The sequence below is a fragment of the Conger conger genome, chromosome 1 (assembly GCF_963514075.1).
Source record: "Conger conger chromosome 1, fConCon1.1, whole genome shotgun sequence".
Taxonomy (NCBI): Eukaryota; Metazoa; Chordata; class Actinopteri; order Anguilliformes; family Congridae; genus Conger; species Conger conger.
Genome location: NC_083760.1, coordinates 26,709,215 through 26,727,463, shown reverse-complemented (window position 1 = coordinate 26,727,463; position 18,249 = coordinate 26,709,215). Strand labels below are relative to the sequence as shown.

General features: G+C 40.0%; 1 protein-coding gene across 7 annotated transcripts in view; it reads left to right on the top strand.

The window, feature by feature from the left end:
- The window catches only part of LOC133108615 (kelch-like protein 29), a 155,325-nt gene that overhangs the window by 132,345 nt on the left and 4,731 nt on the right, over window positions 1-18,249 (top strand). For all 7 annotated transcript variants that reach the window (XM_061218275.1, XM_061218259.1, XM_061218226.1 and 4 more), the window contains 2 exons: window positions 4,665-4,858; window positions 17,005-17,149. In XM_061218275.1, coding sequence (XP_061074259.1) covers window positions 4,665-4,858; window positions 17,005-17,149 — 339 coding nt within the window. The remainder of the gene's footprint in view (window positions 1-4,664; window positions 4,859-17,004; window positions 17,150-18,249) is intronic.

Sequence of the window (18,249 nt, the reverse complement as noted above, 5' to 3'; positions counted from 1 at the left end):
ACACACTTCCTGTGCACAGAAAAGTGAATAGACGCACACAGTGTTGCGGTGCGTAGTGCTCCACCATAGACCTTCATGGAAGTGTACAGTACTATTATGATGATCCTTCGTGTTTCTGTATTAGGAGATACCCTGGCTGAGGTCTTACTCTGTGTCTGCTGATAGGAAAGGCTGTACAGGGTGACATAATTCCCCTGAAACTGGGGTAACAGCAGGCCTGTGAAATCAGTCTCAGAAGTTTTGCTCGAGAACACAACATGCATGATAAGCAGGAAAAATATTTCTATTTGCGGATTAATCACGTCTCTCTGCACCCCTGTGGTTTGGTGCAGCAAGTTGTTATCCCAACATCCCACCATGAGAGCCTCCTGCTGTGCTAATCCAGATCCCCCCGAGCCAACACCTCCAGCCTCTCCTTTCCTGGACTCCCTGCTACTCCTTCAGCTGGCTGGGGGATGGATTAGAGTGTTGGGGCCTTGGTTTAGCGGGTATGGCGCAGGCTGGGGTTTGGCTTAGAAGTTTTTTGGGGGGAGGGTTAGTGTGTTGGGGGCAGGTTTAGCGGCTTGTGGGAAGGCAGGAATGAGAGGCGTTCAGCGGAAGGTGGGAAACAACGCTGTGATCTCACACGCATAGTCACTTCGTTATTGAATTAAACGCATGACTGGCAGCCCCAGTACAGGCAGGGTAAACTGGGAAAAACAGGCAAATGCATGCTAGAAATATGGAATTTCCCACAGCTGTGGGAAAGGACCATTTTGTAAAATGTGAAAGGACCATTTTGTAAAATGTGATTGAAAGCACTCATTGCATATATTACTTTTTTATTATTTTATCCTTATATAGCCAGTATGCAGAAGCTCAGCCACACAGGAGCTTGTGCATACACAGGCACACACACAAACACATCGTATTTTCCATCTGGGAAATGTCCCCACTTGGTTACCAGGTCCCCTATCGTGGATTTGTAACGACGCCTTGGTCCCCGGTTGGTTAGGCTGTTGAGCATAAAAGTTGCAGTACACACATGTGCATCCTCACACAGATGCTCACACTAACACAAACACACGTACAAGCACACACACAAACACTCACACACCTTTGTTTAATCCAGTGGAGAAGACTGTTTTTTTGCTCCCCACAGTGTTTGCCTTGGGTTTGAAAGGCGAGTGTCTCCGCAGTGTTTACAGGAACAATGCGGCCAGAAAGCAATTTGCTTCTCTTTAACTAAATGCTCCTCATTTGTTTGTTTATTAGTTGCTTAAATTCACACATACGTGACTGTAATTCATATAAAAGCTATTAGCATTTCTGCTATTAACATGTCATAATAAGACAATATATTAGAAAATGGACGAATGATCATATGAAGTCCAAATACAGGCAAGAACACACAGAGATGCACACACACAGGAACAAATACATACATTTGAATATGAATGCTTAGCTATTTGAACGCATTGGCTTTCCTTTGTGGTCATGGTCATGATTACATTAATGATCTGCTGATGTCCCAGTCTCCACTCTGTATGGCTGCTGCTTTATGTAAGTGTAACAACCAATTGCAAATGCTAACATTCTCACAACAAATGCTCACAATGCTTGGTCTTGTATTGTTTTGAAGGCTGGCTAGCAGCCATAGCACCATACGTTGTGTTCCTGACGAATGGCTGAAGCTAAGCAGGTATGGGCTTGGTTTTTACCAGGATGGGAGACAAAACTAAGTCGCTGCTGGAAGTGATGTTGGTGTTTTTGGGCCAGTTGGGAGCGATCTTCCCTCTAGTCAAATCAAGCCCAATGCACCAGTGGAGTGATGGGGATACTGTGCTGTAGAAGGCAGCGAGACATTTAACTGAGGCAATGACTTACTTTGGTCATTAAGATCCTATGATACTCTTCACCAACAGTAGGGAGTTCCCTGGTGTCCTGGTTAAATTCCCAGCTGGCTCTTTCAACCTGTCACCTAATCATTCCGATTTAATTGGCTAAAAATTGTTATCTCCCTTTATTCGTCAATTGATGCGTGGTGAGCATTCTGGCACAAAATTGCTGCCATTGCATCACATGGGTGCTGCTCATTGGTGGTGGTTGAGGCGAGTCCCACCCCCCCCCCCGCAACCCCCCCCCATCATTGTAAAGCACTTTCAGTATGAGAAAAATGCAATATAAATGCAACTATCCTTCTCAATATTAATTTACACCTTATTCTACACCATTAAAAAACAAACATTCACCAAAATCAATCCTAAATCATCTGCAATGGTTTGTATACAAATTGAATGAAAATACTACCTCTCATTGAACCCTGAACATGACATGGCATAGTGAACAAAATATAGTGTCGAAACACTAGTGCAATGTCACATGATAGTTGCGTTGAACCGCCATACTATATCTGGTTAGTATAGCTTACATATATATCGACATCGAAGATGCCAAAGCAAAGCTTTTTGCAGAAGGAAGGAATACTCTCTTCCAAGAGAAAATCAACTTGCACATTGTAGACTGAAGTGGAAAACACTGACCCAGATGTTTCAAAATATCCAATAAATGCTTAATTAGGTTCAGATCATATAGATATATATGTAAATTGCTTCTGAAATCTGGTGCTTTGGATAATGTGCCGGCAAAAATAAATATACAGAAAAATAAATATGAAAGTGAATAATACTGAAAACTGCTTTGTCATCAAAGTAACATCATCCAAGCAATGTCCTGGAGAGTGCCATGGTGGCAATGTTGTGCAACAAATGCCCGTCCTTATTTTTCCACAGCTTTCAGAGGCTTGGATGTGAAGCTGCAATACTTACAGTCTGCACTGAGCCCTGCCAGTGCATGGTGTGACCTCCTCTCTTGATGGCAGCCTGCCTCATATCCACTCAAGTGAACCAAACAGCTAGCTGGGTTCCTGTGAAAACAACATTGGAGGGCACTGACGTCTGAAGGCCTTTCACTTCTCAGAGTTTTTCATTGCATGGTTTGAATCGAATTACACGATACTATAGTTAGATATACCATTCGGTTCTACATTTACATTTTAATTACATCTTCACCATCAAGTGAAAATCATCAGATTCATAAATCGCAAAACACGCATGTAGAGCAGTCATAAACAAAAAGAATAGTCATAGTAAGTGCATGTTTTTGTGGGTATAAGAGTGGGATATTGAGGGGGCGAGGGGTGTAAATAAGGATGTACTGTATATCACTGATATTAAAAAGCATAAAAAGCACTTTATTAGCTATTCATTAGAATTATTTTTAAACTTATTGGTCTTCTGCTGCTGTAGCGTATCCACTTAGAGGTTTGTCGTCTTGTCTGTTCAGAGATTCTCTTCTGTATACCACTGCTGTAATGCATGGTTATTTGCCCTACTGTCAGCATCCTGTCAACTATGACCAGTCTGGCCCTTCTCCTCTGAGAACAACGTGTTTTTCCCACAGAACTGCTGCTCACTGGATGTTTTTAGTTTTTTGCACCATTCTCTGCAAACTCCAGAGACTCTAGTTGTGCATGAAAATCCTAGGAGATCAGCGGTTTGAGATACCCAAACCACCCTGTCTGGCACAAACAATCATGGTCAAAGTCACTTGGATCACATTTCTTCCCCATTCTGACATTTGGTCTGAAAAACAGCTGAACCTCTTGACCATATCTGCATGCTTTTATGCATGCTGTTACATGAGTGGCTGGTTAAATATTTGAATTGGCAAGCTAGTGTGCAGCTCTACCTAATAAAGTGGTCACTGAGTGTGGTGTCTACCATAGTGAGGTTGTGGATTGGGATATGTAAAGCGGTTACGCTATTGTAGTTATTGTTATTGTATACTGTGATAAACGACAAGCTAGTTTTTAGTGAATTTGACATATGGCAGCAATATCAGCCTCCTGCTGTCGAAGTCTGCTACACAATCAACCCTCTCCCCAGTAATATGTTCGCTGAGCGAGACTGTGCCACGGTTTAATTCCTACTGAAACTGGGTTTGGAATCTGGGTCACTATCCAACCATAATCACAAACACATCTGATATATCACGCAGTTGCTGGAGTTCTGACCTTCATGCGTTTTCTGTAGGGCAAAGAGGCAAGTGGCTTCCTCTCTGATTTGACTGTGAATCATTCAAACCCTTTATGCATTTGTACTCCTGTTTGTCAGGCCAAGGATTCCTTTCAGTTGTATTTTGAGTCATTACTATGATGTACATTTTGCTGCTCTAGGGTTGCTGGTTGCTTATTCACATATTAAGAACTACACCAGTAAAATTCTATGCGTTTTCATAACTTTCACAAAATGTTTCCCTATATACTATTTTTACTTCCCTCCTCTCAATCTATAATTTAGACTTTTTTCAGTAGACTTTTAGCCTAGTGCACATGGAAAGCTTGCACAATAAAAGCTAGAGAGAAGTACAATTATGGCCAGATGAGTGTCGACATCGATGTGCTTGCTTCAAAGCCTGTGAGGAAAGGCAGCTAATTGATTATAATTTACTAACAGTGTCTGTGATTAGTTAACAGACTGTGATTGGCTTACAGTGGCTCATATTGACTAGCGGTGTGTAATTGGCTGACGGTATGTGATTGGCGAATGATCTGTAGTTTGCTGACAATGACTGTAATTGTGGTAACTGATTGGCTTTTACTGACGGTCTACTGTTTGTTCCAGGTATGATACCATCACAAACCAATGGGAGACGGTTTCGCCGCTGCCCAAGCCAGTGCACTCGGCAGCTGCCACGGTGTGCGGGGGGAAGATTTACGTGTTCGGGGGGGTGAATGAGGCGGGGCGCTCCGCTGGAGTCCTTCAGTCCTTCGAACCCCAGACCAACGCTTGGAGCTTCATCGAGTCACCCATGATCGGTAAGACCGCATAGAAAACGTAGATCAGTATTGAATTGAAATTCACATTCTACAACAACCCTGACCTTGGGCGCTGTGGGTAGCACTGTTGCCTCACATCAAGGGGCCTTTGTGTGTGGAGTTTGCATGTCTGTGTGGGTTTCCTCCGGGTACTCCGGTTTCCTCCCACAGTCCACGGATGAAAATGAGCTCATTAGCTAACTCTGGCACATTTACATTGATGTGGAAACTGAAAATGTTGATTGATTGTGCACTCTCTCTGGTCAATAAAATGAAATAAACAGTCTGCATATCATGACCTTGGAACTATAAGGTTCTATCTTCATTCTGAGTGGTTTTTATATATTGAGCGTCAAATGGTGAATGGGCTCCAAGCAGATTCAACCTTTTACATTTTCATACTTTTAGACAGTATTTTTTGTTACATGTTAATATAATTTCTGCACATAACCCATGGTGACAAAGTGAAAACATGTTTTTAGAAATATTAGCAAATCTATTAAAAATCTAAAACTGAAATCTCTCATTTACATAGGTATTCAGACCCTTTGTTATGACACTCCAAATTGTGGTCAGGTGCATCCTGTTTGCTTTAATTATCCTTGAGTTTCTGGTCAAAAACATTCGGCAACAGTTCAGAAGCAGTAACGCATATGCTCAGTCTGAAACAAGCGCACCTGATGGTCGATTCAGTTCAGCGGAATGTGAGGTGGCAGTTCGCTAACAAGGGCACTGGTGCGTAATGAGGCAGCGGGTATCCTGCTGACTAAAACCCACCCTTGCTGTGAGACAACAGGCAATTACGCACTGCTTGGTGGGGTTGATTGGAGTCCACATATTTTAGAAAGGCACATGTATATATAAGGTATATAAGGTCCCAGAATTCACACTGCATGCGAGGAAAAAAGCCAAGCCATGAAGTCCAAGGAACTCTCTGTGGACTTCTGCAATAAAACTGTAGTGAGGCATAGATCAGAGCTAGGGCATGAAACCATTTCTAAAGCTTATTCCCAGGAGCATATATTTGTGTAAAGGGAGAAGTTTGGAACCTTCCTAAAGTTGGCTGTCTGGCCAAACTGAGTAACTAGGCAAGAAGGACGTTGGTCAGGATGGTGACCAAGAACTCAAAGGTCACTCTAAATATACCTTTCGAAGTCCTCTGCAGAGATGGGAGAACCTGCGGAAGGACAGCCATCTCAGCAGCACTCCCATCAATCAGGCCTTTATGGTTATGGCTACACAGAAGTTTCTAAAAACATGATTTCACATTGTCATTATGGGTTATTGACTGTAGATTGATGAGCAAAAATGGCAATTGTATCAATTTGTAATTAATTAAGTCTACAACATAATAAAGTGTTTAAAAAGTGAAGGGGTCTGAATACTTTCTGAAGCCATTGTATATTTAGTGTCCTATGAAGAACATATTTTTGGCATTTTTGTCAAAAATCTCAGTTAGAACCTTCTCATTCTAAGGTCTCTTATGTGTGACCATATGGATTGACAGGTGAGGCCCTGACCATACTTGTGTAGGAGAGAGAGGATTGGTCAAAAGTAAAGTTGTGAGGTTCAATCCATTGGGCAGGTCTCTCGCACAGACCCAGCAGTGAAGTGTGTCCTTGGAGATATTAGGCTGGCCTATTTGCCATGACCCACTTTCTTTGTTACATGCATTGAGAGAATTAATTTTACTGCAATTGAAAATGTGCTTCTCTCTCGGTTTTCTTTCAGGAAAAGAAAAGCTCTGAAACTGTAGAAATGTTTTTTTTGTTTGTCTGACCTAGAAGCTTACGAACACAAGCCTGTGTCTATCACATATAGACGCATACCGTATATTTGCGTCTGAACTAGACGTACTCAAACTTGCTCTTCTGTCTAAGCTAGACAATCAGCCAGTTGCATCAACCTCCCGTGGGGAATCTTGATTAAGGTTTGATTTAAAACTGTCAAAATAAAAGGCTCATTACTCCACTCCTACACACTCCTGCACTTTGAAATAAACCGTGGATCTGCACTTTTTATTCCCGTTGCAATGTTAATATATTTACGGACATGTACAGCTTCCTGGTGCCAACACCTACGACATCTTTATATATTCACATCTTTATACCGTATTATATATTCAAAATCTTTGAAGAAGTCAATCTGAGCTGGCATATGACGTACTATGCATTTTCTAAAATAGTCTAAATTTGTCAGACAGATTCCTGACTGAGCCTGTGCCAACTGTGGCCAACAACCCCACCAAGCAGTGCGTAATTGCCCGTTGTCTCACAGCGAGGGTGGGTTTTAGTCAGCAGGATACCCGCTGCCTCATTACGCACCAGTGCCCTTGTTAGCGAACTGCCACCTCACATTCCGCTGAACTGAATCGACCATCAGGTGCGCTTGTTTCGGACTGAGCATGTGCGTTCCTGCTTCTGAACTGTTGCCGAATGTTTTTGACCAGAAACTGGATTTACTGGTTTATGCTGTATTTCCAAATTGAGAGAAAATAAAAACAGGGATATGAGGGGAGGGAAAGGTACCATAGGATTTGTAGTAAATAAGGGTAATTCATCACTTCCCGAGGACAGCTGTACATGGGGGAATCTGTATTCTCTACATGCTAGTAAAACTATTTAAAAATATATCAGGTTCTTTGTGATTGCCTTTCTTTGTTTCTGTAAATGAAATGATGTTCATTTATATGTCCACATACACTCAAGCAGATGCCTGCACATTTGCAGATGCAAATGCTTTGCTTTGCGCATGCTAAACACACACATAAACACTATATGAAATACTATTCACAAGCACGCTCACACATCCAAACGCGCACAAATATGAACATACACACACACACTTTGAAAGAGTGGTGTTGATACAGAGGCCTCTTTGCAATGTAGATACGTGTGTAATCAACACGGGAAACATGAAATATTAATGGTACGGTGTTCACATGTGAATACATGGGAATGTTAGAATATATTATTGCCTGAGGAGGGAGGAGCTGTGTGCCTGTAACCTGCTGTGAGTCATTGAAGAAAATTTGAGTCGACTCAGGTCAGAAATTAGAACCGTTTTTTTGTTTTTTTTTCATCTCTGCCTTTATCCCCGGATTTGGGAATGTTAAATGAGGATTTCCCTGGTGTAGTTTGGACAGGATTAACTGAGACTAATGCTTCTCAAAAACAAAAGACCTGTGAGACTAGGATGGATCCCAAATTAAAAAAATATCTGTTCTGTAATACTCCCTGGGTCCCTGAGGCACTTACATTCAAGAACCACCCACCCCTCCCCCACAGAGCAGAGAGGGAATAACTGACCCCTCATGTAGCTACAGAACATTCTAGCTAATTGTCAGTTTTTGTTCCAAACAAGCAAACAGCTAAAAATGAGTTTAGCCTCCCAGTAAATTATTCTGTACCCGACTCTGTGTTACTCGATGCTTGTATCTGAATGTCTCCCTATGTGGTTTATGGAGACCCAGAAATCCATACTGTCAGTGATTCTGTTTGTCTTAACAGCGAGAGGCTAAGAAAGTGGAATGGTTTTCTGGTGTAGGTGTGCTGTCGTGTTCACAGACCTAAACCGAGAAAACTGCAGGTTCATTTTCCATGTGGGGAACTGCTCTCTTACCCTTGAATGACGGACGTGACATGAATTCAATATCCAGCTGTTAAAACAGATACAGAGTAGAGCTGTGCGCTGTATGTCATACTCGATAAGGGTATCTGCCAAGTAAACAAATAATATCTCGGTTCTAATTGGAAATGAGGCTTTGCGTGTGCCATACCAATGTACTGCACCCTGCTGATAATAAAGTGAGAGCTTCACTGGGGTCTCTGCTTCTGGAGGTTTTAGTGAATGTCATTGTGGACACTGAACAAAGTTATGCTTCTCATGCACAGTGTCTCCTAAATCAAAGTAAAAAGAATTTCTAGTCTTTCCACATGAGCCATACTGCCCTACCAAGAACTGCATTAGCTACAATTCAGGTAAAAAAATTAGTTGACTCTTGATATCTTTGATATATGATATGGTTTGATATCTTTTCTTATTTTGCAACAAACCGTCCAGTTAAAAACCCTACTCCGTTTTACAGAAAATAGGGTATAAAAATCGTGTTAACCGCAAAATTCAGCTCAAAACTAAGGCGGGACGCAGTAAGTGTAAGTTACTGCTGTCTGCCGCGGAATTCAACCAGGCATCTGCTCTCCAATCATAACATTGTTTCACTCCCTCGCACCCAACAGTCCAGCAATCCACTTAGCCACATACAGTAGCCAACCTGAGCAGAAACCTTTAGAGGCAGAACTATTTTTTGAAAGTGGTTCTGAAAATGATGTCCCCCTCCCCCACTCAACTGAATTTTCTAGCTACCGCAAGCCGCTTGTAAAGCAGCCATAGGCAGATATTCAAGAGACTGAGAGAAACGTGAACGTTTACGATGTTATTTGGTTATTATGGTCAATGAGGAGTCATCAGAGCCTACCATTCCAGTGACTAGGAAATTTCACCAGATTCACCAGAAATGAGCATTTCGCAGTCATTCTATTAAGGGGAAAATATTGATTAGCCTACTGAACAAAAAGGCTGGGAGTTTGTCACAGAATACTAACTGGCAGAGCCATCAGTATGCATAGTTGCTGAATATCGTGAAAAAGTATAAAAAGCTGAAGGAATCAACCTTCATTATTAAATGAATTAATCTCATGTGCAGGAGCGATTGAAATAACATGGGCAACAGTAGATTAACAAGTGCTTGAAGTTTCAAAAATACATTGATTCCCTTGCAAAAGAGATCTCAATGGGGTTATGTGTGTGAGGCTATATAAGGGCAAATAACAGGATGCAAGGGAAGTTCCAATACCCATGCTTGTACTGGGAAAATTACATAGCAAGTGTAGAATAATAGCGGCGTAGCATTTAGCGTTCTTATCAGGGGAACTCGCCAAGAGGAGGGCGTGCTTCCACACCACCCACACCCCCACTTCTGCCGTGCCTGCATGAACCAGGCATTGTACACATCTCATAGATAAACATAGTGGACTGTGAAGATGTAAAGGAGCATCCTGGACTGATCGTACTATTGAACAGTTGGGGAAGGAATATTTTTGGTGCAGGAATCGTGTGAAAATGAAGCCAAATGCTGTGGGTGGTTACAGCTGACAGATGCTGCTGAAGAGCGGTAGTAGAGATCTGTTTAATGTTGGGGTGCACCTTACTCGCCCTATCTCCATCAATGCTGTCACCACAGCTTGGATATAGACACTTCCTCTTTCAGCAGGAACTTGGTATATGCAAGGGGAGTGCTTCCCCAATGTGTTTTCTATGATTGCACCTGTCTCGTAAAAAGACTACTTTTTTTTAAAAATCTCTACTTCCTGGTTTGTATGGTATTTAACTGTTTGCATGGGTGACTGATGGTTATTTGTTGGATGCTTGCATGTAAAGTTGTGTTAGTATTTGTAGGGCTTCCTGTCGGTCTGTTGCTTCAAGAGAAAGCTCCACAAGTTTTATACTATGTTAATTACACGCCTCTCTGAGCATGCCGTCACAAGGCTTCCTGTGTGTCCTTCAGACTTTCTGAAAACCTTCAGAAGCAAGCCCTCCATCTGTGAGTGTGTGCGTACATAATGTAAGTCTGGGTTTAGCAGGGCTGGAGTTGGGGGTGTGCATGCTCACCCGAGGGGTTGATGAAGGCCTAACTCAGCACCCCCTGCTAGAAGATCCCCACTGATGTGCCATTGTGCATAGCGGGAGGGGGGGGGGGGGGGGTGTGTGGTGTGTGTGCGTGTGTGTTCAAACAGTAGTTTGTTTTGGATTCAAATACTTTTCTCCATTTGACTAGGCTTGCCTGATTGACACAAATTAAATGATCCAAAAAGTGTAAACCCCACCAATATTCTCCTCCTTATTCCCACTTTTCTACCACAGTCACAGAATAGCCCAAGGTATGTGATGCCTGGAAGGCAGTGGATTTTAGAAGAAGATAACTAAGTGGCAGATTAGCAAACTTGCTAGCTCAGTAACATAGCTACAGATAGATTTGATAAAAATACATGAAAGTATGCACACATCATCTGTGGTTGGTCATCACTAAATACGGAGTATTCTGAGTATCTGAGTACCATGGGCTCACTGAAGTGCACAAATTGGATGGTAAACATTAAACATAGCCTGCAGTGGGATTTGTCTAGCCTACTGTATGCCTCCTAATTTGTGAGCATTTAAGCAAAGCATTTTGCCAGATGCTGGGAGAAACAACATGTGCAATTTAATCCATGAGCCTCTATGAATACATTTTTGACTATTTGTAAGTAGGCTATTTGTTCCAAGCATAGGCGGAGTTCGACTTGGAAGCATGGGGGGATAACATATTTATCCCCCCATAGTTATGCTATTTAGTAGAATGTCAATATCTCAACATGGAAATCTGTATTCTTTTAGTAATCGCTAGCAATATTGAGTTTTAGGTGCACATGGTTTTGTAATGGGAACTAGCCAGCATGCAATTAAACAACATATTTTGTATGTAACAAGTAAGTAAAAGCAAGAAAAAATTCAGCGGATGGACACACATTAAGTTATGTTGTCTTTCTTCGGTAAATTTTTTTATGATATACAGTATCCTATAATGTTTCTGACTTATTTTTCTTGATTTGCCTCAACCACAATACCCAAACAATTGTTTAATATTTGATTTGTTGATTTATGAATCATTTGTTTGTTTGTGTGCAATTTAAACAAACTTAAAATTTCTCCGAAATAGGGCCACCAGTTTTTCTTTTTTTTGTTTGTATGGTACTTCTGTCTAGAGGCTGCAATAGCCTATTTATCAAGACCCTTCTCGCCTGTATACCTGTATGTAATCTAAGTAATTGGCAGTAATTAAGCACAGACGATGATTGACAGCAATGTTTACAAGCAAAACTCGTGTTAAATTCAGTTATATTATTCCTACCTTGGACATGCTGTAGTATTTCGAAATGTTGTACAGTGGCATGAAGGGCATGAAGCACAACAAAGTTAATTAAAAAAAATAATTTGATGATTCGACTAATTAACTAATCATTGTCTTGAGTCAAGACATATGACAGTTAGAAAATTGGTTGTATGAATCATGCTGTTGGACTGCCTATGGGGACCCCTTGAGGATAATGATTGAAATACAAGTCTAAATCCCCGCAAGTCACATGGTGGAGATGAACTGGTGGCCCAAATCATGAAGCTGAAGTGCCCTATATCTTAAAACCTCAATATGCAATAGTCTCACCACATAATTATTTTGCCAACAAATACTTGGCTTTACTGGCAGACTGGACCAATAAAAGCTATTTTCCCAATCACAACCACATTTTTAAACTCACAAGCCTTTTCTTTGGCAACTGGAACATTTGGCTAATTGTGAAATACTTGGAAAGGATTTCTCTGAATTGGAATGCTTTGGGATGCGTTGCTTCTTTTAATCAGGGTCGTCAAAGATAAGCCACTTATCTCTCACGCATAGAATCTTTTGTTGACAGCATTTGGTATTGTTAAATACAACAATGCATAGTTATTACTTTTCTATTTGTAATACTGTAGGTATATGCACTTGCAAGTTGCTGTTTTCCCTTAACGTTTTTTTTTCACTCTGTTGCTGGTGTGTTATAACAAGGTTTTAAGTAAAGCAAGTGTAGACATTTTCTTAGTTCATTTACAAGTCTTCACTTGAATAAAAATAAAATGAAGAAACTGGCTTTGAATATTGTAATGCCCTTTGTCTAGAGTTTGTCTCGGGTAATCCTGAAAGGAGCTGTTGGGTATAAAGATCTGTTTTTCAGCATGACATCACAATCCTTTCTTTCCCTCCTGGCTGACTGGTACATTAATGCATCTGCAACCTTTTCACAGTCATTTTGAATGCATAGGATTGACACAGCCATTTCAAATGCATCGGGCTGGCACTTTTCATTTTGTATACACAAATATATGTTTAAATCCTATGCACGCAAAATGGCTGAAATTTGGTATGCATGCTGCTTTCAGCGGAATTGTAAAGACTATGTGGAGAGAGTTCATTCCTTCTCTGTGACTAAAACGAGCAGGAGGATTGATTCTATATGAACATAGTATATTGGAAAAGAATCTGTTTAGGCTGTAGCATAATTATCTGAGAGTCTGTTCCACTGCTGGGAAAATAATTGATAACCTCCTTCTTTGGGTTATCTTAATCTGAATCATGCTGTGATTCATTTAGCATGCATGAGTATATATGTCTTTTTTCAGGGTGAAATCACTAGTAAGACCTAGTTATTGTCATTCAATTATTTATAATGCTCATCAATTATTCAGTTTTTTTTTTTCCTGGTTATTACTCATACAAGAAGGAATAGATTGCACTCCAACCTGTGCAAGGCATATATTATTATAATCCTGGGATATTGGTAATCCACGATAGAGCTCCTCAGCCAGTCAAAGTTATTAAATGAATATGATGCAGGAGAAATTGGGGCTTGTGGTGCACTTATTCATTTAATAAAAAGGGTAACAAAAATATGAAATCTACAATTGTGTCCACTTGACCTGTTAATATTTGAGCAGATTTTGAAAAAGATTGTAGCTTTTGGCACTGACAGAATTTAATTACAAATACTCGCCAAAGCAAAGCAAAGGTTGTCATGGAAATCTGTATGGTAGGCAGGTCGGAAGAATGTTAGCAAGATGCAATAATATTAATAGGAGGACATGCATGCATGCATGTTAGAACCTGACGGAGGCAGTGTTGCTGCCAAAACCTTGGCAATTAAATAACTGAATTAGAATGAAAATCTTTCTTTTTAAGTTTTGCTTTCAGGATTCCAGGGTCTGCACTTCACTAAACAAGGTGTCCATTTTCCTTTTTTTACATTTAGAGCCTGGCTTTCGAACATCGGAGAACGTAATTGTTCAGTGATAACACAACTGTGATTGGAGGGCTACTATTATGTTTGACTGTATTCTTTAAATATCACAGGCAACACGTCTCTTAGTTATGTCATTTTTAGAAGATGAGAATTTTCCATCTCTTTTTTGCGAAGAGTGGAGGACCAGGAAATGTGTCCATTAGTGCGAAGAGAGCTTTGATGGGTTGTTTTTTTGTATTGAATTCATCCAGTGAGATAATTGGCAGGTCTGTTGCAGGATGGAGATTGAATTTTTTTTTTTTTTTTTATCACACTCGGTATATCTTGTGTTTTGAGGTTTGTTCCTCGCCTAAATGAAAAGGTCCTTCTACATCTGCACAGTCTCATTATGAGCTGAAAGGTTCGGAGTAATCCAAGCCACTCAAAGGAGCCTCAATTTAGACACTCAGGTGGCTCCTGTTTATGTGAAAACCACCATTTAGCCACAGAATCCACAGAACAAAACTCACTCTGCCCTCAATGCCTACGTGCCATCATAATTGTGGAGCAGTGTCTGCTTTTCATGTTACAATGGATAAAAGCACTGTGCAGCAGATCATAACTGCATGCATGAATATGGGAATTTATATGTAAAGTTTGTTTTTAAAGACCATGTGCAGTCAAAATCTTTCAAGAAATTGAAATGCTTATATTATATCCAAAGACTATACGGTTACTTACACATTGATTTAAAAATGATTTCATACATGTTTGTAATGAATTAGATTTATTTTCCTAAAAACTAGACAATGCTCGACATTGCAACCTGGTGGAGTATTTGGTATTGGTGGGTTTTTAGACCGCAATCGTGACATCCTACATGTTTCTAATTTGCATTGACCAATGTGCTAACTAACCCAACCAGGGAATCCTAGATAGCTTTGATGATATTGATAATCAAATTAAGCCTTTGCTTAATATGATCAGTTAATGTTAAAGTTACTTTATGTTTTTATAGATTATATTACAAATCATAATGTTAGCCATCCTAACTTCTCTTTGCTTCGCTGTCGATGTTGTTTTGCCTGAACGGACGCTTACTGGTTCTGCTAAGCGTCCGTTCAGCCATTCGGGCAAGATGACGTTCGGCTATTAATCTAATCAAGCCTACAAGCTACAACATTACCGTTGACCTCATCTCCCCAATTCACTTGCTGTCTGGCTATTTACTTGCTGTCTGGCTATCAATAATTTCGCTAATGTAGCAAAGAGCTGTACTAATCTTCAGGGGCGGTTCTAGGATTTTTTCACTGGGGTGGCCAAGGGGGGTCCAAGGGTGTCTATCTCCTGGCTTCACACGCACAAAACATTTTTGGGGTTATTTATGTTTTTTTATTTTTTATTGTTTCACATGCGAAAGTCTAATGAGGCTCAACATAAATTAATAGGCTATAGGCTACTGATAAGCTAATGTATAGTATGACATTAACAACGACAAATAAATAACCTATCGCCTCTTTTGTCATCAATACCCTTCCCTGAGCCCACTAACAAAAGTTATGGCTTTTCATTAGACAAAAGCTCTAAGCAAACTACCAGACAAAAATGCATTATGCAAACCCTTGGTTTTATCTTCCTATAAATTGACAGAAAGGGCACAAATTGTACCAATTATGACTAATCTGAATGACATAGTATATCATACATTACATCATATATTGTTATCATAAGACAATTAGATGTTTATGTTGTTTGACCATATTTAAGGCCATTAAAGTCATGGACTGTGTTCTGCAGAACAAACTACAAGGTGTAGAGCAATCCCTGCCATGGTACACCAAATAAGAATAACATGAAGTGACTGGATAAGTAACACATGCATCAGAGCTGGTGATTTTGGACAAAGCAAGAATGTGTATTATCATGATGTACCTGAGATTTATTACAATAAATGTAATTAACTAAGCCTGTTCAAGAATGTGTGGTCATGGCTGTCTAACAAATTAACTTAATATGATTGAAATTATTAATTCAATTAATTAAAATAATGATGATACACATTGTTGTTTTGTCCAAAATCACATTCTCAACAGCTCTGATGCATGTTACTTATCCCGTCACTTCATGAATTAATGTACAATAGTATTATGTAAATACACTTTCTTTCAAACCATTGGTTACAACGTTACGTTAGCTAACTAACTAGATAAGTCAGCTGATTTAGCTAGTAGTACACAAGGGGGCCATATTAAATTAAAGAAACATAGCAATTAATTTATTTCTTGTTGAGACTAACGTTCGTTAGCTAGCTAGTCTCTCGTCTTCAATTTAGTCAGCTAACGTCAGCTAGCTAACTAGTTTGATGTTATTTAATGATGACATTTAAATGATATTTCAAACCTAATGTTACCATTCAACATATTCAATATGTCAAACTGTCACACAGCAAAATAAAGTTCAGAGGCCTCTCACGTCTTGGTGATTCAGGCTTTTTACCGCACATTCGGCAGTCTTGCAAGCGGAAAACCGTGTCTTATAAAAACAGATTGACTGACAAAACAGCCAATAACGTGCGAATCAGATTGGTGCTTCTGACAGGTGCGCTTTTGATGCACATTTGGAAAGCAATAAAACGGGAAAGAAAACGGTATGTTGATAACGTTATAGCAGACTGACTGTGCGCAGGGTGGCACTGGGGTGGACAATCAGATTTTAGGGGTGGCACCGGCCACCCCTTTAGAACCTCCCTTGCTCATCTTGTGTAAAGTTAACGTTAGCTGGCGAGTGTAACCACTTCAGCGATGGCAATGTTTTAATTTTGGCGGGGCGTAGGATTAACAGCGATGGGCTCATACATACGTGGCTCAATATTTCTAATGCTGTTATTGCTGTTCTCGTTATCCATTATTATGGTCGTATGATAACTAGCTAATGTTAGTAAACAACTGACGTTACGTGGAGTGAGCGCCCTGATCCAGGTCAGTGGAAGGGAGCGGTCTGGGCTGTCAATCAAAAGTGAATGCATAAATAATTAGGACAGAACTATCATGTCCGGCCAGTCTTGAGTCTGCTATATTAAGAAGTTCAGGTTTTGCATCAAACCCGTTTTTTTATCTTTTCAACGTCAGTAAGTAGAAAAATACATATATATGATAATTTAGTAACTAAAGGAACAATTTAAAAGTAAGAAAGGGGCGGCTGCACAAGGTCTTTAAAATGTATTATTTAACACATACATTTTTCTATGGAAAATGTAACTTTTTTTGTGTGTGTATGCTTTTTTTGTCTTAATAGATAACAAATATGCCCCCGCCGTGACTCTTAACGGTTTTATCTACATACTGGGTGGAGCCTACGCCCGAGCCACCACCATCTACGACCCTGAGAGAGGCAACATCAAGGCTGGACCAAACATGAACCACTCCAGGCAGTTCTGCAGGTACTCATGCAATATGAATCACCCAAACATTACATGCTCTCCATCTCTATATGTGCAACTGCACTGTATGTAGGGGTCTGGTTGTACCATGAGAACCTTATAGAAGTATATAAATATGTCAGTGCTTATGAAGAGACATTTTAAGTGGATGATAAGCAGGTAATAAGATGTCTGCTTTGGTATTTAAATACATTTTCAGCCAGACATGAATCTAACAGAAGGTATGAGAAGGGTATACTTCATAACAGGTATTCACAGATGGTTCGCTGCCAGGTTTTAATAAATAAGGGATACCAATGTATGGTATTATGGAGCCAGGTTTATGTATTTTCAAAAAGCATCAATATGCCCGTAAAATAAAACATAAAACAGTGATTACACTGATGTTTATCTTACAAACAATGATCTAAACTCCATAATCAAATTCCCTTTTTTTTGTGCACAAGTCACATTACTTTAGGTTATCGTGTGCAAAAATAAAAAATAAACTGCAAAAAGTAATAATGCGATCGATTATTCTACATTCTACAAGGTAATTGTTTGTAGGGTGAACAGCAGTGGTAATCACTGTGAAGCCATTCGTGCAGGTCAATGCTAATGCTTTCTCCATGGTTATGGTATATGTAGCACAGAATTGAGCCCTGACTTGGTTCTAGACCTTGGAAAATGAGAGATTCTTTCTGAAGTTGTCACACTGCCTGCCCTCTCACACGCATAGCATCGCAGCTTTGGGAGAAATATCATTGAAAGTTTTGGGTCAGGGATGTCAGAGTCTTCAAGTGCACCTTGAAGTACAAGACAAGCAAAATATACTTCTCTTCGGGGCTCTGTACAGCTTCTCCAAAGAAATAGTAATACTCTTTTGAGCTGGAATGAAGTCGACTCATCATAGCCCTAGTCAGGCAGGTTTCAGAGGGAAATGAATTTAATGAACCAGCCTGGTTCTGGCTCCATAGTGTGAAAGAGGTTTAATGAGCTAGCCTGGTGTAATTGAAACAATCTTGTTTTCTCTCTATTTATGAAGAATATATATAACTATTAACCCCCACCCAGTAGATATAACAAGTTTATTCATTGAACAACACATAATACAAGATAAA